Source organism: Hordeum vulgare, chromosome 3H (genome assembly GCF_904849725.1).
Source record: "Hordeum vulgare subsp. vulgare chromosome 3H, MorexV3_pseudomolecules_assembly, whole genome shotgun sequence".
NCBI classification, from domain to species: Eukaryota; Viridiplantae; Streptophyta; class Magnoliopsida; order Poales; family Poaceae; genus Hordeum; species Hordeum vulgare.
In genome coordinates this window covers 500,453,282-500,474,957 of record NC_058520.1, presented here as the reverse complement: position 1 = coordinate 500,474,957, position 21,676 = coordinate 500,453,282, and the positions used below count along the sequence as shown (strand labels likewise).

The window sequence follows — 21,676 nt, the reverse complement described above, 5'->3', positions numbered from 1 at the left end:
AATAATAAGTAGATTCTCCAATCTGAATTATATGTATCCTCTACTATAGGGAGGCTTTTCTACTCTAGTGAAATCTTTGAGATCAATGTGCATAGAATTGATCACTGAAATTGAGGCTTGTTTAGATTTTGAAGACGAGATGCCTCCATTGGACCCTATGATGCTGCTCAGCAAAATTAACAGCATGAGGCAAGAGGTTCAAGATGCTCTTGATACTGCAAAGTATGATAAGTTGTTGCTGTCTAGTCTACAGGTACTTTATTCTATGCATTATACTGAATTGTTAAAGGAAAACTAATTAAGAATGAAAATGTGCTTACAATTTTGCACAGATAGCAATTATTGGCCGCCCAAATGTTGGAAAGTCAAGCCTCCTGAATGCCTGGAGTAAGGTATAATCATGGATATCTCTCTGTCATTATTTCTGTTGAATATTGGTCCAACATATCTTTGTTAGTGTTCTATTTCGTTATTACCATGCTTGTTAATCTTTTTTTTTCTATTTTTATATCTGAAGTTACATGAGCTATATCTTATTGTTATGGGTTCAAGGCTACTTAAGGCATGGGGTCATTAACCAACACACAAGGCAGCATGACGGCAGCTCTCTTAAAAATAGATTAATTAGGATTGCATCCCAAAGATATATAATGGGTCAACTGTCTCAAAATGTAAGATGTTTTTTGACATTGAGATTAATTAAGCAAGAAAACATGAGGGATACCATCCACTTTTCATACTCCCGTCCACAGCATGGGCCCATCTTTCTCTCCGCAAACCTAGACCCGTAGAACTTTTATGATACTACCATTCTGCTGTGACTTCAAATGAACTGTACCAAAACTCCGGTAGATGTCTAGTGCCATGTGATTTAAGAGGATTTTGCTCAACATACTGTATCCTGCTTCTCTGTTGTGTGTCATGCCCTAAGTTTATACATCGAACGGTATCGCAGTATAATCTTCTTATATGAATACTGATTGTAATCTATAATTCTACATACTTCATATGAATCACATATCCAATTGGATAGTTTGATTTATTTGGTGTTGCAACCATAATAGTTGATACTGGAGCTTAAATGCTTAGCTTGCTGAGTGAAAGAGCTATTGTTACTGAAATAGCTGGAACTACAAGGGACATAGTTGAACCAAATGTCTCGATTTGTGGAATCCCCGTTACCCTTCTCGACACTGCTCGCATAAGAGAAACCGATGACATTATGGAAAAAATTGGTGAGTATTATTGTTCTCATAAATATATACTACCTGACGTTGGGCGGTATAGAACTATTAAAGCAAGATGATAAAGATGTGAATCTCAAAGTGTGAACTGACGTTGGGCGGTATAGACCATCAGGGACAGGAACATATTTCCCAACATATATTTAATTTTGTATATTGAATAATGGTGATGGTGTTATTAGTCTTGATGCTTATCTTCTGTTTTGCTCTAAACCAGGTGTAGAACGATCAGAGACTGCTGCACTGGGAGCTGATATGGTTATTATGACAATAAGTGAAGTTGATGGGTGGACTCAAGATGACACTAAACTTATCAAACGTGTCATGATTGATAAGGTACCATCAGTTTCATTTTCTCAACAATTTTGTTGATGATTCTGGTTGCCTGGTTGTTGGTTTGCATGCCTTCTGTTTGAAGTCCTCGCTGTCCCTTCTCGTCGTATGTAAATAAATTAGAGAGTGACTATTCTTTTTTTGTCTCTTTATTATGACCAAGAATGCTCAGGTTCTGCAGTGCCAACGGATCTGCGCCAAAGGGCAACTTTTCTTGCTCACGCCGATAACGGCCACTGGCTGCTCCACAACAGCGACAAGCACGACGGCCTTGACGAAGTTGTCCGCCGCCGACACCGAAGAGCAAGCCCGCCTTCTCTAGACTTGCATGACGGGAGGGGAGGGGGCGGCCACTGCCTCCTTCACACAACAAGCCGCCGACACCGAAGAGCAAGCCCGCCTTCTCCAGAGTTTGCAAAGGAGCTTTACGTTCAGGACATGGTTGTTTGCAGAGAGTGGCGGACACTACTTTGATCCTTTGACAGCTAGTTCTTCATAATGTGATAGTGTATATGCCTTCTTCCAGGGGACCTACTGCTCAACTACTGCACTCCTTGGCTGCTACCGACCAAAAATTTTATAAATCTGTCTACATGTTTTGTTTCTATATATTTAGAAATATCCTATCAATCCATTTCTAAAATGGATGGGCGCGGCAAAGCGCGCCTTTCATGATCTAGTATGTTTTGTAACCTGTGCAAATATCAGAAAAAACCTAATATTCATACTAGTGGCGCACCACTCAACACTTTAGTGGCGCACTGCAAAAAGCACACTAGTGGCGCATCGTCAACTAGTGCGCCATTAGTAAGCCACAGCACATGGGTAAATATGGCCCCTGGGAGGCATACTAATGGCGCACCATGAGCTATAATAATGGCGCACTGCCTGGTGCGCCATTAGTATACCAGATACTGATGGCGCATCATGAGCTATACTAATGGCGCACTACCTGGTGCGCCATTAGTATACCAGATACTAATGGTGCACCTGTGGTGCGCCATTAGTAAAAAAATTAATGGCGTGATGCTACTGGCGCACCTGTAGTGCGCCATTAGTAGCCAAAATAGGTGCGCCACTAGCAGGCCTTTTCCTAGTAGTGTCGAAGGCGGTGATCGGCAAGACTCCGTATGAAGCAATTTATGGACGTAAGCCGAATATGTCTCATCTACGGACGCTCGGGTGCGTGGCACATGTGAAGACGGCGGAGCCACATCTCTCAAAGCTTGACGATCGTAGCACCAAGATGGTGTTCATTGGACACGAGAGGAGTTCTGGCACCAAGGCATACCGCTTCTATGATCCACAAACCAAGCGTCTACGGATTTCACGCGACGTCGTGTTTGAAGAAAACCAAGCGTGGAATTGGAGCGCCGCAGCTGACGATGCTCCAAATGGTAACATTTTCACGATTGAATTTCCAACTGATGATGACATAGGGGAGGATGTCCAAGTGGTTGGCAAGACAACCAACCAAGGTGACCACAATGGTAGTGATCATCATGGTGCCGACACCGACGACAACGCGCATAGGTCGCAAGGAGATAGCGACAACGATGCGCACGGTACGGGCAGAGATCTCCACGACAACATCGACAACGAGGCGCATAGTGACAACGACAATCGAGATGATGGTCACGGTCACGATGACTATGCCGACGACACGGATGTCGATGACACGCCCGGGTCTCAGCCATCTTCCTCAAGTGCATCAACACCGACACAATTTGTGTCGCCTCCTTCGCAAGCCACAATGGATTCCTCAGGGCCTCGTCGCTACAAGACCCTCAAGAAAGTCTACAAGTACACAAAGCCAGTTACGCTCGAGTACTTCAGACTATGTATTTTCGGAGTTGAGGAGCCGGCGAACTTCGTAGAGGCGAGCAAAAGTCCTAGCTCGACGCACGCCATGGATGAGGAGATGAACGCGATTGAGAGAAATGGCACGTGGACTTTGGTAACCCAACCTTCGATTCAAAAGGCGATTAGTTTGAAGTGGGTTTACAAGTTAAAGAAGGACACGGAAGGTGCCATTGTGAAGTACAAGGCAAGACTCGTTGCAAAGGGCTACGTACAACGTCAAGGAGTTGACTATGATGAGGTGTTTGCACCAGTTGCTCGACTCGAGACAGTGAGAGTGCTCCTAGCTTTGGCAGCACAAGAGGATTGGAAGGTTCATCATATGGATGTTAAATCTTCTTTCCTCAATGGTGATCTCACAGAAGAAGTGTACGTGGAACAACCCCTCGACTATGAGAAGAAAGGCAAAGAAGGGAAAGTTTACAAGCTCAAGAAAGCACTTTACGGGTTGAAGCAAGCGCCAAGAGCTTGGAACTCAAAGTTAGATCAAAGTTTGGTCTCGCTCGGGTTCAAGAGATGTCCCCTCGAGCATGCAGTCTATACAAATAACTCCAAAGGCTCAAACCTGCTAGTTGGAGTTTATGTCGACGATCTGATTATCACCGAAGATAGCGTACAAGAAATTGAACATTTCAAGGCGCAAAGGAAGAACAAGTTTAGCATGAGAGATCTGGGATTACTCAGTGATTACTTGGGCATCCAAGTGAAGCAAAGCTCCGGAGATATTTCCCTACGTCAATCGGCTTATGCGGTCAAGTTATTGGAAAAGTGTGGCATGTGATATTGCTACGAGACACAAGTTCCAATGGACCAACGTCACAAGTTGAGCAAGCGTAGCTCAAATTCGCCGGTGGACACCATAATGTATCGAAGCGTTGTGGGCAGCCTAAGATATTTGGTGCATACCCGACCTGACTTGGCTTATTCAGTCGGGATCGTGAGTCGTTTCATGGAGAATCCGACAACCGAGCACATGAGCACGGTCAATCAAATCTTGCGCTATGTGAAAGGCACCATTAATCTTGGTTGCATGTACAGAAAGGGAAAGGAAGGATTGATCCTTCGTGGATATTCAGATAGTGACATGGCAGGTGATGTTGATGACCGAAAGAGCACAACGGGCATGGTTTTCTACCTTGGCCCGATTCCGATTAGCTGGAATTCTCAGAAGCAAAAGGTGGTGGCACTGTCTTCATGCGAGGCGGAATACATAGCGGCAAGCACGGCGGCTTGTCAAGCAGTTTGGCTGAGAAGACTCCTAGCTATTCTTACAAAGCGGGAGGTGCAGAAGGTGTCATTGAAGATTGACAACCAAGCTGCAATTTCGTTGTGCAAAAATCCGGTTCATCACGAAAGGAGCAAGCACATAGATACCCGGTTCCATCATATCCGGGAGTGCATTGAAGAAGGGTTGATCGAGGTTCAACATGTGAACATGAAAGACCAACTTGCCGATATTTTCACCAAGTCCCTCGGTCAACAGAAGTTCATCGAGATGAGGAAGAAAGTTGGAGTGCAAGAAGTGAAGTCAATTAACAAGATTAAGGAGGTGAACGTAGAAGTTAATCATGTTGCTCATGTAGGATTAGGAAAGAAAGGCAAACCGAGTCCTAGTAGTATTAGGATTCCTAGTCCTAGTCTATTTCCATAGTCCCTGGTGGATGTGTATGCAAGACACCCTAGGGGTGTTGCTTGTAACACCAGAGCAGAAAAACGAAAAGCAATACAAAGCAAAGGCTCGACACGGGCCTTTAGCCATCAAATCCATCGATCAGTTTTATTCATGTCGCTAGTTACGCAAGTTCCGTCAAGTAGCCAGCCGAAGCAAGAATCATGTAGGCACGCCTGTACGGCTGCATACGCATGTTCAAAAGCCAACAGTTCCTCCGAACAGAAAGGCGGGTGGAACCACAGATGACAACTCCCCAGTTAATAACAAGGAAAATCCGTATAAGAGGAAAGGAGGACCGCAGCAGAATCAAGTGTATCATAGAGTGGAAACACCGGAATTGCCAAGCTCTGAAGGTGTTACATCTGTGGGTGCGGCTACTACTACTGATATGGTGGTGTTTAATGCCTTAGGGAAAGGACACTCAAGTGGAGCAGAGGGGGAGGGTGTGTTGGAATTATGCCCTAGAGGCAATAATAAATGTATAGTTATTATTATAATTCCTGTATCAAGATAATAGTTTATTATCCATGCTATAATTGTATTGAATGAAGACTCATTTACATGTGTGGATACATAGACAAAACACCATCCCTAGCATGCCTCTAGTTGGCTAGCCAGTTGATCGATGATAGTCAGTGTCTTCTGATTATGAACAAGGTGTTGTTGCTTGATAACTGGATCACGTCATTGGGAGAATCACGTGATGGACTAGACCCAAACTAATAGACGTAGCATGTTGATCGTGTCATTTTGTTGCTACTGTTTTCTGCGTGTCAAGTATTTATTCCTATGACCATGAGATCATATAACTCACTGACACCGGAGGAATGCTTTGTGTGTATCAAACGTCGCAACGTAACTGGGTGACTATAAAGATGCTCTACAGGTATCTCCGAAGGTGTTAGTTGAGTTAGTATGGATCAAGACTGGGATTTGTCACTCCGTGTGACGGAGAGGTATCTCGGGGCCCACTCGGTAATACAACATCACACACAAGCCTTGCAAGCAATGTAACTTAGTGTAAGTTGCGGGATCTTGTATTACGGAACGAGTAAAGAGACTTGCCGGTAAACGAGATTGAAATAGGTATGCGGATACTGACGATCGAATCTCGGGCAAGTAACATACCGAAGGACAAAGGGAATGACATACGGGATTATACGAATCCTTGGCACTGAGGTTCAAACGATAAGATCTTCGTAGAATATGTAGGATCCAATATGGGCATCCAGGTCCCGCTATTGGATATTGACCGAGGAGTCTCTCGGGTCATGTCTACATAGTTCTCGAACCCGCAGGGTCTGCACACTTAAGGTTCGACGTTGTTTTATGCGTATTTGAGTTATATGGTTGGTTACCGAATGTTGTTCGGAGTCCCGGATGAGATGACGGACGTCACGAGGGTTTCCGGAATGGTCCAGAAACGAAGATTGATATATAGGATGACCCCATTTGGTTACCGGAAGGTTTTCGTGCATTACCGGAAAAGTTTCGGGCTCATCGGTAGTGTACCGGGAGTGCCGGGAGGGGTGCCGGGGACCATCGGGAGGGGTGTCACGCCCCAAGGGGTCTCATGGGCTATGGGAAGAGATAAACCAGCCCCTAGTGGGCTGGAATAAGTTCCCACTAAGGCCCATAAGGTTTGAGAAGGAAAAAACACAAGGTGGAAAGAGTTTCCAAGTGGGAAGGTGGAATCCTACTCCAAGTAGGATTGGAGTAGGACTCCTCCACCTCCAATTTCGGCCAAACCTTGAGGGTTTGAGGCTGCCTCTTCCCTCCCCCTCCCTCCTATATATACTAAGGTATTAGGGCTGATTTGAGACAACTTTTGCCACGGCAGCCCGACCACATACCTCCATAGTTTCGCCTCTAGATCGCGTTTCTGCGGAGCTCGGGCGGAGCCCTGCTGAGACGAGATCATCACCAACCTCCGGAGCGCCGTCACGCTGCCGGAGAACTCTTCTACCTCTCCGTCTCTCTTGCTAGATCAAGAAGGCCGAGATCATCGTCGAGCTGTACGTGTGCTGAACGCGGAGGTGCCGTCCGTTCGGTACTAGATCGTGGGACTGATCGCGGGATTGTTCGCGGGGCGGATCGAGGGACGTGAGGACGTTCCACTACATCAACCGCGTTCTCTAACGCTTCTGCTGTACGATCTACAAGGGTATGTAGATCACTCATCCCCTCTCGTAGATGGACATCACCATGATAGGTCTTCGTGCGCGTAGGAAAATTTTTGTTTCCCATGCGACGTTCCCCAACAGTGGTATCAGAGCTAGGTTCATGCGTAGATGTCTTCTCGAGTAGAACACAAAAGGTTTTGTGGGCGGTGATGTGCGTTTTGCTGCCCTCCTTAGTCTTTTCTTGATTCCGCGGCATTGTTGGATTGAAGCGGCTTGGACCGACATTACTTGTACGCTTACGAGAGACTGGTTTCATCGTTATGAGTAACCCCCTTTGCTCAAAGATGACTGGCAAGTGACGGTTTCTCCAACTTTAGTTGAATCAGATTTGACCGAGGAGGTCCTTGGATGAGGTTAAATAGCAACTCATACATCTCCGTTGTGGTGTTTGCGTAAGTAAGATGCGATCCTACTAGATACCCTTGGTCACCACGTAAAACTTGCAACAACAAAATTAGAGGACGTCTAACTTGTTTTTGCAGGGTATGATTGTGATGTGATATGGCCAATGATGTGATGTGATATATTGGATGTATGAGATGATCATGTTGTAATAGAAATATCGACTTGCACGTCGATGGTACGGCAACCGGCAGGAGCCATAGGGTTGTCTTTATACTAACATATGTGCTTGCAGATGCGTTTACTATTTTGCTAGGATGTAGCTTTAGTAGTGATAGCATAAGTAGCACGACAACCCCGATGGCGACACGTTGATGGATGATCATGGTGTGGCGCCGGTGACAAGAAGATCGTGCCGGTGCTTTGGTGATGGAGATCAAGAAGCACGTGATGATGGCCATATCATGTCACTTATGAATTGCATGTGATGTTAATCCTTTTATGCACCTTATTTTGCTTAGAACGACGGTAGCATTATGAGGTGATCTCTCACTAAAATTTCAAGACGAAATTGTGTTCTCCCCGACTGTGCACCGTTGCTACAGTTCGTCGTTTCGAGACACCACGTGATGATCGGGTGTGATAGACTCAACGTTCACATACAACGGGTGCAAAACAGTTGCGCACGCGGAACACTCGGGTTAAGCTTGACGAGCCTAGCATGTGCAGACATGGCCTCGGAACACATGAGACCGAAAGGTCGATCATGAATCATATAGATGATATGATTAGCATAGGGATGCTTACCACTGAAACTACTCCCGACTCACATGATGATCGGACTTGGGATAGTGTAGGTGGATCATGAACCACTCAAATGACTAGAGAGATGTACTTTTTGAGTGGGAGTTTAGCATCTAATTTGATTAAGTTGAACTCTAATTATCTTGAACATAGTCTAAGTCCACTTTGAATATATTTGTGTTGTAGATCATGGCTCACGCAAGTGTCATCCTCAATTTTAATACGTTCCTAGAGAAAGCTAAGTTGAAAGATGATGGAAGCAACTTTGTAGACTGGGCTCGTAATCTTAAGCTAATCTTACAAGCTGGAAAGAAGGATTATGTCCTTAATGCTGCGCTAGGAGATGAACCACCCGCTACGGCTGATCAGGATGTTAAGAACGCTTGGTTAGCGCGTAAGGAGGACTACTCAATAGTTCAATGTGCAGTCTTGTATGGCTTAGAACCGGGACTTCAACGTCGTTTTGAGCGTCATGGAGCATTTGAGATGTTCCAGGAGTTGAAGTTCATCTTTCAGAAGAACGCCCGGATCGAGAGGTATGAGACCTCCGATAAATTCTATGCTTGCAAGATGGAGGAAAACTCGTCTGTCAGTGAACATGTGCTCAAAATGTCTGGGTACTCAAACCGTCTAGCTGAACTGGGGATTGAACTCCCGCAAGAAGCTATCACTGACAGAATCCTTCAATCACTGCCGCCAAGCTATAAAGGCTTTGTGTTGAACTACAACATGCAAGGGATGAACAAGTCTCCCGGCGAGTTGTTTGCGATGCTGAAAGTCGCAGAGTCTGAACTCCGTAAAGAACATCAAGTGTTGATGGTGAGCAAGACCACTAGTTTCAAGAGAAACGGCAAAGGCAAGAAGGGCAATTCGAAGAAGAGCGGCAAGCCTGTTGCCAATCCGCCGAAGAAACCCAAGGCTGGACCTAAGCCTGAAACAGAGTGCTTCTATTGCAAGGGTATGGGTCACTGGAAGCGCAATTGCCCCAAGTATCTGGCAGATAAGAAGGCGGGCAAAGAAAAATCAGGTATATTTGATATACATGTTATTGATGTGTACTTAACCAGCTCTCGTAGTAGTGCCTGGGTATTCGATACCGGTTTTGTTGCTCACATTTGCAACTCGAAGCAGGAACTGCGGAATAGACGAAGGCTGGCGAAAGACGAAGTGACGATGCGCGTAGGAAACGGTTCCAAGGTTGATGCAATCGCCGTCGGCACAGTGTCACTTCAACTACCATCGGGATTAGTGATGAACTTAAATCATTGTTATTTAGTGCCTGCGTTGAGCATGAACATTATATCTGGATCTTGTTTATTGCGAGACGGTTACTCTTTTAAGTCTGAGAATAATGGTTGTTCTATTACTATGAGTAACATCTTTTATGGTCATGCACCGAATGTGAGAGGATTGTTCACATTGAATCTTGATAGAGATACGCATATACATAACATTGAGACCAAAAGAGTTAGAGTAAACAATGATAGCGCCATATTTTTGTGGCACTGCCGCTTGGGTCATATTGGTGTAAAGCGCATGAAGAAACTCCATGCTGATGGATTTTTGGAGTCACTTGACTTTGATTCACTTGACACGTGCGAACCATTCCTCATGGGCAAGATGACTAAGACTCCGTTCTCCAGAACAATGGAGCGTGCAAGTGACTTGTTGGAAATCATACATACCGATGTGTGTGGTCCAATGAGCGTGGAGGCACGCGGCGGATATCGTTATTTTCTCACCTTCACTGACGATCTAAGTAGATATGGTTATGTCTACTTGATGAAGCACAAGTCTGAAACATTTGAAAAGTTCAAGCAATTTCAGAGTGAAGTGGAAAATCATCGTAACAAGAAGATCAAGTTCCTACGGTCTGATCGTGGGGGTGAATATCTGAGTTTCGAGTTTGGTACTCACTTAAGACAATGTGGAATTGTTTCGCAGTTAACACCGCCCGGAACACCACAGCGTAATGGTGTGTCCGAACGTCGTAATCGTACTTTATTAGAAATGGTGCGATCGATGATGTCTCTTACTGATTTGCCGTTATCATTTTGGGGTTATGCATTAGAAACAGCTGCATTCACTTTAAATAGGGCACCATCGAAATCCGTTGAGACGACGCCATACGAACTGTGGTATGGCAAAAGGCCAAAGTTGTCGTTTCTTAAAGTTTGGGGATGTGATGCTTATGTCAAAAAGCTTCAGCCTGAAAAGCTGGAACCCAAAGCGGAAAAGTGCGTCTTCATAGGTTACCCAAAAGAGACAGTTGGGTACACCTTCTATCTCAAATCCGAGGGCAAAGTGTTTGTTGCTAAGAACGGAACTTTTCTCGAGAAGGAGTTTCTCTCGAGAGAATTGAGTGGGAGGAAGATAGAACTTGACGAGGTTGTCGAACCTCTCATCCCTCTGGATGGTGGCGCAGGGCAAGGGGAAACCTCTGTCATTGCGACGCCGGTTGAGGAGGAAGTTAATGATGATGATCATGAAACTCCAGTTCAAGTTTCTGTTGAACCACGCACGTCGACGAGATCACGCGCTGCTCCAAAGTGGTACGGTAATCCCGTCTTATCAATCATGTTGTTAGACAACAATGAACCTGCAAATTATGAAGAAGCGATGGTGGGCCCAGATTCCAACAAATGGCTAGAAGCCATGAAATCCGAGATAGGATCCATGTATGAGAACAAAGTATGGACTTTGGAGATACTGCCTGAGGGCCGCAAGGCTATTCAGAACAAATGGATCTTTAAGAAGAAGACGGACGCTGACGGTAATGTGACCGTTTATAAAGCTCGACTTGTGGCAAAGGGTTTTTCACAAGTTCCAGGAATTGACTACGATGAGACTTTCTCTCCTGTAGCGATGCTTAAGTCCGTCAGAATCATGTTAGCAATAGCTGCATTTTTCGATTATGAAATCTGGCAGATGGATGTCAAAACGGCGTTCCTTAACGGTTTCCTTAAGGAAGAGTTGTATATGATGCAACCCGAAGGTTTTCTCGATCCTAAAAATGCTGACAAAGTGTGCAAACTCCAGCGATCCATTTATGGACTGGTGCAAGCATCTCGGAGTTGGAACAAACGCTTTGATGAGGTGATCAAAGCATTTGGGTTTATACAAGTGGTTGGAGAATCTTGTATTTACAAGAAAGTGAGTGGGAGCTCTATGGCGTTTCTGATATTATATGTGGATGACATATTACTGATTGGAAACAACGTAGAGCTTTTGGAGAGCATAAAAGGTTACTTGAATAAAAGTTTCTCTATGAAGGACCTAGGAGAAGCTGCTTACATTCTAGGCATTAAGATCTATAGGGATAGATCAAAACGCGTGATAGGACTTTCACAAAGCACATACCTTGATAAAGTTTTGAAGAGGTTCAAAATGGAACAGTCCAAGAAAGGGTTCTTGCCGGTGTTACAAGGTACGAGATTGAGTAAGACTCAGTGCCCAGCAACTGATGAAGATAGAGAGCATATGCGCTCCGTCCCCTATGCTTCAGCCATAGGTTCTATCATGTATGCGATGCTGTGCACCAGACCGGATGTTAGCCTGGCCATAAGTATGGCAGGCAGGTTCCAGAGTAATCCAGGAGTGGATCACTGGACGGCGGTCAAGAATATCCTGAAGTACCTGAAAAGGACTAAGGAGATGTTTCTCGTGTATGGAGGTGACGAAGAGCTCGCCGTAAAAGGTTACGTCGATGCAAGCTTTGACACAGATCCGGACGACTCTAAGTCACAAACCGGATACGTATTTATTCTTAATGGGGGTGCAGTAAGCTGGTGCAGTTCCAAGCAAAGCGTCGTAGCAGATTCTACATGTGAAGCAGAGTACATGGCTGCCTCGGAGGCGGCTAAGGAAGGTGTCTGGATGAAGCAGTTCATGACGGATCTTGGAGTGGTGCCAAGTGCACTGGATCCAATAACCTTGTTCTGTGACAACACTGGTGCCATTGCCTTAGCAAAGGAACCAAGGTTTCACAAGAAGACCAGACACATCAAACGACGCTTCAACCTCATCCGCGACTACGTCGAGGAGGAGGACGTAAATATATGCAAGGTGCACACGGATCTGAATGTAGCAGACCCGCTGACTAAACCTCTTCCACGGCCAAAACATGATCGACACCAGAACTGTATGGGTGTTAGATTTATTACAATGTAATTCACATGGTGATGTGAGGGCTAGATTATTGACTCTAGTGCAAGTGGGAGACTGTTGGAATTATACCCTAGAGGCAATAATAAATGTATAGTTATTATTATAATTCCTGTATCAAGATAATAGTTTATTATCCATGCTATAATTGTATTGAATGAAGACTCATTTACATGTGTGGATACATAGACAAAACACCATCCCTAGCATGCCTCTAGTTGGCTAGCCAGTTGATCGATGATAGTCAGTGTCTTCTGATTATGAACAAGGTGTTGTTGCTTGATAACTGGATCACGTCATTGGGAGAATCACGTGATGGACTAGACCCAAACTAATAGACGTAGCATGTTGATCGTGTCATTTTGTTGCTACTGTTTTCTGCGTGTCAAGTATTTATTCCTATGACCATGAGATCATATAACTCACTGACACCGGAGGAATGCTTTGTGTGTATCAAACGTCGCAACGTAACTGGGTGACTATAAAGATGCTCTACAGGTATCTCCGAAGGTGTTAGTTGAGTTAGTATGGATCAAGACTGGGATTTGTCACTCCGTGTGACGGAGAGGTATCTCGGGGCCCACTCGGTAATACAACATCACACACAAGCCTTGCAAGCAATGTAACTTAGTGTAAGTTGCGGGATCTTGTATTACGGAACGAGTAAAGAGACTTGCCGGTAAACGAGATTGAAATAGGTATGCGGATACTGACGATCGAATCTCGGGCAAGTAACATACCGAAGGACAAAGGGAATGACATACGGGATTATACGAATCCTTGGCACTGAGGTTCAAACGATAAGATCTTCGTAGAATATGTAGGATCCAATATGGGCATCCAGGTCCCGCTATTGGATATTGACCGAGGAGTCTCTCGGGTCATGTCTACATAGTTCTCGAACCCGCAGGGTCTGCACACTTAAGGTTCGACGTTGTTTTATGCGTATTTGAGTTATATGGTTGGTTACCGAATGTTGTTCGGAGTCCCGGATGAGATCACGGACGTCACGAGGGTTTCCGGAATGGTCCGGAAACGAAGATTGATATATAGGATGACCCCATTTGGTTACCGGAAGGTTTTCGTGCATTACCGGAAAAGTTTCGGGCTCATCGGTAGTGTACCGGGAGTGCCGGGAGGGGTGCCGGGGACCATCGGGAGGGGTTTCACGCCCCAAAGGGTCTCATGGGCTATGGGAAGAGATAAACCAGCCCCTAGTGGGCTGGAATAAGTTCCCACTAAGGCCCATAAGGTTTGAGAAGGAAAAAACACAAGGTGGAAAGAGTTTCCAAGTGGGAAGGTGGAATCCTACTCCAAGTAGGATTGGAGTAGGACTCCTCCACCTCCAATTTCGGCCAAACCTTGAGGGTTTGAGGCTGCCTCTTCCCTCCCCCTCCCTCCTATATATACTAAGGTATTAGGGCTGATTTGAGACAACTTTTGCCACGGCAGCCCGACCACATACCTCCATAGTTTTTCCTCTAGATCGCGTTTCTACGGAGCTCGGGCGGAGCCCTGCTGAGACGAGATCATCACCAACCTCCGGAGCGTCGTCATGCTGCCGGAGAAGTCTTCTACCTCTCCGTCTCTCTTGCTGGATCAAGAAGGCCGAGATCATCGTCGAGCTGTACGTGTGCTGAACGCGGAGGTGCCGTCCGTTCGGTACTAGATCGTGGGACTGATCGTGGGATTGTTCGCGGGGCGGATCGAGGGACGTGAGGACGTTCCACTACATCAACCGCGTTAACTAACGCTTCTGCTGTACGATCTACAAGGGTATGTAGATCACTCATCCCCTCTCGTAGATGGACATCACCATGATAGGTCTTCGTGCGCGTAGGAAAATTTTTGTTTCCCATGCGACGTTCCCCAACAGGGTGAAGCAGATTCTATTGAACCTAATCCAAATAAGAAGAAACCAACACCCTCGGCGTCTAAAGATTCGGTAATGGCTGCTTGTCAGCCGTGCCATGGCCAATGAGTTGTCTAAGTTGGAACTGCTCGGGGCTTGGGAACCCCGAGGCAGTTCGAGAGCTTCGCCAGATTATGAAGTAAGAAGGGTATGCCTTAGTTTTTGTTATGGAAACAAAGATTGGGGCGAAGAGGGTGGAAAGTCTAGAACATACTCTTGGGTTAGCGCGATGTTTTGCAGTGGATAGTGCTCGTCTCTGTGGTAGAATTAGACTCTTTTGGTCTAAGGACGTTCTTGTTCACCTAAAAGATTTAAGTTCGGGACATATGGTTGTCATGGTCCAGAAGGTTGATCAAAATTCTTCTGAATGGAGATGCACGAGGTTCTATGGAGCCCCAAGGAGTGAGGACAGACACCATAGTTGGTGATAGCTTTGTACATTCCATGCCGTCCCGCATCAGGCATGGCTGTGTCTGGGGGATTTTAGTGAAACGCTGCATGGAACCGAGCATTTTAGTCGATCACCTAGACCGGAGTGGCAAATGCGAGCATTTCGTGAAGGAGTAAAAGGTGCTGGCGGTCTGAGAACTTGTCTTGCTGGTGCATGATACGCCTCCGTCATATCTATAATTTTTGATTGTTTCATGCCAATATTCTACAACTTTCATATACTTTTGGCAACTTTTTATACTATTTTTGGGACTAATATATTGATCCAGTGCCCAGTGCCAGTTCCTGTTTGTTGCATCTTTTTTGTTTCACAGAATATCCATACCAAATGAAGCCAAACGTAATAAAAACTTACGGGGATTTGTTTTTGGAATATTTATGATTTTTGGGAAGAAGAATCAACGCGAGGCGATGCACGGAGTGCCCACAAGCCCTATCGCCGCGGCCAGGGGGTGGGCCCGCGGTAGGCAGGCTTGTGGCCCCTCCTTATGGCGGTTGGAGCCCTTCTTTCACCGCAAGAAAGATAATATCCGGAAGAAAATCGTGTTAAAATTTCAGCCCAATCGAAGTTACGGATCTTCGGGAATTTAAGAAACGGTGAAACGCAGAATCTGGAAGGACAGAAACAGAAGGATACAGAGAGAGAGATCCAATCTCGGAGGGGCTCTCGCCCCTCTGCCGCCATGGAGACCATGGACCAGAGGGGAAACCCTTCTCCCATCTAGGGAGGAGGTCAAGGAAGAAGAAGAAGGAGGGGGCTCTCTCCCCCTCTCTCTCCCGACGGCGCCGGAACGCCGCCCGGGACATCATCGTGTGACGGCGATCTACACCAACACCTCCGTCATCTTCACCAACATCTCCATCATCTTCCCCCATCTATATTCAGCGGTTCACTCTCCCGCAACCCGCTGTACCCTCTACTTGAACATGGTGCGTTATGCTACATATTATTATCCAATGATGTGTTGCTATCCTATGATGTCTGAGTAGATTATCGTTGTCCTATCGGTGATTGATGAATTGCTATGATTGGTTTAATTTGCTTGTGGTTATGTTGCTGTCCTTTGGTGCCCATCATATGATCGCGCGCGTGGATCACACCATAGGGTTAGTTGTATGTTGATAGGACTATGTAATTGCAGGCTAGAGTGACAGAAGCTTCAAACCTAGCATAGAAATTGATGCATATGGGATTGAAGGGGGACCAATATATATTATTGCTATGGTTGGGTTTTAACTTAATGAACGTTAGTAGTTGCGGACGCTTGCTAATAGCTCCAATCATAAGTGCATAGAATTCCAAGTAAGGGATGGCATGCTAGCAGAGGCCTCTCCCACATGATACTTGCTATCGATCTAGTAACGTAGTCAATTGCTTAGGGACAATTCCGCAACTCCTACCACCACTTTTCCACACTCGTTAGACACTCGTAGTTGTTTCTTTATCTAACCAGCCCCTAGTTTTATTTATGTGTTCTTTACTTTCTTGCAAGCCTATCATATCACTCCTACAAACTACTTCTAGTTTCATACCTGTTCTAGGTAAAGCGAACGTAAAGTGTGCGTAGAGTTGTATCGGTGGTCGATAGAACTTGAGGGAATATTTGTCCTACCTTTAGCTCCTCGTTGGGTTCGACACTCTTACTTATCGAGAAAGGCTACAATTGATCCCCTATACTTGTGGGTTATCAAGACCTTTTTCTGGCGCCGTTGCCGGGGAGCAATAGCGTGGGTTGAATATTCTCGTGTGTGCTTGTTTGCTTTATCACTAAGTAGATTTATTTGCTGTTCTAAGTTGTTCTTTATCTTTAGTCATGGATATGGAACACGAAATACCAAAAAAATTAGGTGTACTTGCTACTCATGGAGATGGGGAACCTCCTAAAACCCTCGAGGCTCGTTATGTGGAAAATATTATGCACTTCTTTAATAATCCTGAGAAAGCCCCATTCAATTATATAATGGGATACACGTTGGATCAACGTGAATACTTTAGGGATTATCGCTTGACTCAAAAAGGGAAACTTTTATGGGATCAAATCCATTTGTTGAAATGGTATGCTTGGGAACTATGCAAGAGATATGGTGTTACTTGTTGCTCTAGGATGAAGGCTCCACACCTTCCCTTTTCTTGTGAATTTGATGATCATAGAACCTTGGCTTCTTATGCTAATGGTATATATGATTACTATGATGAGGATCAAATAGAAGAGTTTGTTGCTTTTATGGGTGCTTATGAAATTGAGGCTCCGTTTAAAAGGTGTGATGATAATGATGATGCTCGTTACCGATCTGAAAATTCGGCTATGCTTCGTTATTGTTATACTAATTATGAATATAATGCCCATATTGAACGATTTAAGGAGAAATCCTATGCTGCCCAAGAAGAGACTATTATTTTGCAGGAAACTATGGAAGAAGAAAATGCTGAAATTGTGAGCTTATTAGATGAAAAAGATGAAGAGGAGAGCGAAGAACAAAAGGAGGAAGAGCGGACTAGCTACCCGTGTCCACATTCTAATGAGAGTAACTCTTCTAATCATACATTATTTAATTTCCCTTCGTTCTTATTGAAGGATGCATGCTATGATCCCTTGGATTCGTTTGAAATATCCCTTTTTGATGAACTTGATGCTTGCTATGCTTGTGGCCATGATGCCAATATGAATGATGCTTATGAAGATGAGCTAGCTATAGTTCTTTATGTTACACATGATGATTTTGATGAATATAATATGCATGTGCTTGCTGCTCCTACTTGCAGTTATTATGAGAGAGGAACTACATCTACACCTCTCTATGTTTCCAATACGATAAAATTGCAAGAAACTGCTTATGCTATGTATTGGCCTTTACTTGGTGTGCATGACTTGTTCTTTTATGACATGCCAATGCATAGGAAGAGAGTTAGACTTCGTCATTGCTTGATATATGTTACCTTGTGCTCACTACTAAATTTCAAATCATTGCTAATTAAAATTGGCTTTGATATACCTTGGGATCCGGGTGGATCCATTACTTGAGCACTTTATGCCTAGCTTAATGGCTTTAAAGAAAGCGCTGCCTGGGAGACAACACGGACGTTTTAGAGATTCATTTATTTCTGTTGAGTGCTTTTATTCAGTTTAAAAAAATAGAGGGGAACTTAAAACTTTTTCAAAAAGAGAAGCGATTGAAAGGTGATGCATTGCGGAAGTGAGGGTCGACCTTGAACACTTGTGTTTATGCTCATGGAAACAATGTAGAATTTTTCATGGAAGTTTCTCACAAAAATAATTATCCCCTTGTACAATTCCTTTGTGTTTTTAAGAATAATGTGCCAAGTAAAGCCTTTACGGTTAGTTTTGGTGATAGTTGCTTGATCACGCTGAGAAAAGACAGAAACTTTCTGCTCACGAAATTAATTTTCATTTTTATTATGGAAGAGCTTTTGTGTTGATTCTTTTTTGTGCTGATTGATAGGCAAATTTTCCACACGTTCGTAATTGTTTAGATTTTTTGAGATATCAGAAGTATACAGAATATACAGATTGCTACAGACTGTTCTGTTTTGACAGATTCTGTTTTCTATGCATTGTTCTCTTATTTTGATGAATCTATGGGTAGTATCAGGGGTATGAACCATGGTGAAGTTGGATTACAGTATATATAATGCTAATATGAATTTAGAATGAGTTCACAACAATACTTGAAGTGGTGATTTATTTTATTATACTAACGGATCTCACGAAGTTTTGTTGAGTTTTGTGTGATTGAAGTTTTCAAGTTTTGGGTGAGAGCACGATGGATGAAGGAATAAGGAGAGGCAAGAGCCTAAGCTTGGGGATGCCCGAGGCACCCCAAGGTAATATTAAAGGAATATTAAGGCAGGCAGGCTTATGGCCACTCCATAAGGCGGTTGGAGCCCTTCTTTCGCCGAAAGAGAGATAATATCCAGAAGAAAATTGTCTTAAAATTTCAGCCCAATCGGAGTTACGGATCTCCGGCAATTTAAGAAACGGTGAAACGCAAAATCTGGGAGGGCAGAAATAGAAGGACACAGAGAGAGAGAGATCCAATCTCGGAGGGGATCTCGCCCCTCCGCCGCCATGGAGACCATGGACCAGAGGGGAAACCCTTCTCCCATCTAGGGAGGAGTTCAAGGAAGAAGAAGAAGGAGGGGGCTCTCTCCCCCTCTCTCCCGACGGTGCCGGAACGCCGCCCGGGACATAATCGTGTGACGGCGATCTACACCAACACCTCCGTCATCTTCACCAACATCTCCATCATCTTCCCCCATCTATATTCAGCGGTTCACTCTCCCGCAACCCGCTGTACCCTCTACCTAAACATGGTGCTTTATGCTACATATTATTATCCAATGATGTGTTGCTATCCTATGATGTCTGAGTAGATTATCGTTGTCCTATCGGTGATTGATGAATTGCTATGATTGGTTTAATTTGCTTGTGGTTATGTTGTTGTCCTTTGGTGCCCATCATATGATCGCGCGCGTGGATCACACCATAGGGTTAGTTGTATGTTGATAGGACTATGTACTGGCAGGCTAGAGTGACAGAAGCTTCAAACCTAGCATAGAAATTGATGCATATGGGATTGAAGGGGAACCAATATATCTTATTGCTATGGTTGGGTTTTATCTTAATGAACGTTAGTAGTTGCGGATTCTTGCTAATAGTTCCAATTAAGTGCATAGAATTCCAAGTAAGGGATGACATGCTAGCAGAGGCCTCTCCCACATGATACTTGCTATCGATCTAGTAACGTAGTCAATTGCTTAGGCACAATTCCGCAACTCCTACCACCACTTTTCCACACTCGTTAGACACTCGTAGTTGTTTCTTTATCTAACCAGTCCCTAGTTTTATTTACGTGTTCTTTACTTTCTTGCAAGCCTATCCTATCACTCCTACAAAGTACTTCTAGTTTCATACTTGTTCTAGGTAAAGCGAACGTAAAGTGTGCGTAGAGTTGTATCGGTGGTCGATAGAACTTGAGGGAATATTTGTCCTACCTTTAGATCCTCGTTGGGTTCGACACTCTTACTTATCGAGAAAGGCTACAATTGATCCCCTATACTTGTGGGTTATCAGTGCACTTAATTCACACTACTTGCAAACCGGAAAACCCCGTCACAGAACTTGTGTTCGGGCTCATCTAGATCACAACCACCATTTGAACCGGTTGGCTGCCCGGTTTTCTCCGTTCGCGGTCACGCGAGGCGCACGTGTGGGGTTAGTTTTGCACAAAAGACTCTGGTCCCTGTGCTAATAACATTGGGACTCCCTGCCTTAGTTGACCTATTTCTCGATGTGGGAGGCGACTGGCGGCGGCGGTGCGGGTACGTCGAGCTCATTGACGGCAAGTGTATCGATGGAGGTGATGGAGATGTTGTCGAAGCTGAAGACAGAAGAGGGGGCTGACCGATCTATGGTTAGTTCCCGTTCTCCTCCCCCTCCCCTCCCGTACGGTTAGTTCTCCTCCCCCTCATCGGCCGATTTAGGGTTAATTTATCATGATTTTTGCAATGTAGGTTCTAATTCAGTAAAGTTCAGTATACATATGCATCATGGTGGGTTTTTCATTGGAAAAGGAATTAATTTGGCATATTAGGATGAAAAAGTATCATGGTTTGCTAACCTTGGTTGGAATACTTTCTGCAATGATATGATTGACTAGATGTTGGGTCAGTTGAATTATCCACCTGGTGATTTGGATATTGTTTTCTGGTGCCCACCTCGTAAAACAATTTCAGAAACGGTGGCAATTGGTTTTGAAGTGGATTGTTTGAAGATGGCAGAAGCTTCTGTTATTTCAAAGATCCTTGTTTTGTTTGTGAAGCATGTGAAAACAACAGAGATGAAAAAAATTGGAGGAGGAGGAAGATGACATTGCTTATAGGGTTGTGCCTGAATTGCCTGCAGTAATACTTAGCCCTATTAGCAAGGAGAAAATGAGGCATATGAAATCAAATAGCAACAAAGCTAGTGCAGAGAGTGCGGAAAATTCTGAAATACCAGATGCATGTAATGTGCAGGATGCACAGAGTTCACACAAGTCATCAGATGCAGAAGAGGAATGGGAATGTGATTCAGAGACTAATCCAACATGGTATGATAGTGATTATGCAGTGGAGGAAGATGATGAGTTGTATGATAAAATGTAGATGATGTTATGCAGGATGCATTGGTTGACAAGGGGAAGAAAGTAGGAGCTGAGTACAAACATGTTCCAGGCACAGATGATGTCACTGAAGAGGAACTACAGCTACGAGAAGAAGATGATTTTGAGAAGATGCACAAGAGTGACTCAGATGATGAGGAGTACAATAAGAAGAAAAGGAAAGAGAAACCCATATACAGGTTCAAAACATTTAACCTACTAGTGGAGATGGAAAATCCTCATTTCAAACTAGGTATGGTTTTTGATTCAGTGGAGTTATTGAGAAAGGCAGTAGCACATTATGCAGTTAAGAACAGAGTGCAGATCAAGAAAAAATGAAATAACAAACAGAGGTTTGAGGCAGTATGTATGGATGGTTACCCTTGGAAACTTGTAGTTGTGGCAGATAACAGGACCCAATCTTTCCTTGTAAAAACATTTGATGGAGAGCATAGTTGTGACAAAGTATGGGATGTGAAAGAACTTACATCCCCTTTTTGGCCAAAAAATATGTGGAGATGTTCAGGGACAATGACAAGATGTCTTTGTC

At 44.3% G+C, this 21,676-nt stretch overlaps 1 protein-coding gene across 1 annotated transcript in view; it reads left to right on the top strand.

The window, feature by feature from the left end:
• LOC123441928 (tRNA modification GTPase MnmE-like) overlaps positions 1 to 21,465 on the top strand; it is a 48,906-nt gene extending 27,441 nt beyond the window's left edge. Inside the window, exons 5-10 of the mRNA XM_045118095.1 lie at positions 50 to 253; positions 333 to 391; positions 1,096 to 1,235; positions 1,462 to 1,580; positions 21,002 to 21,094; positions 21,145 to 21,465. Coding sequence (XP_044974030.1) covers positions 50 to 253; positions 333 to 391; positions 1,096 to 1,235; positions 1,462 to 1,580; positions 21,002 to 21,094; positions 21,145 to 21,465 — 936 coding nt within the window. The remainder of the gene's footprint in view (positions 1 to 49; positions 254 to 332; positions 392 to 1,095; positions 1,236 to 1,461; positions 1,581 to 21,001; positions 21,095 to 21,144) is intronic.
• Positions 21,466 to 21,676: the final 211 nt, after the last annotated feature.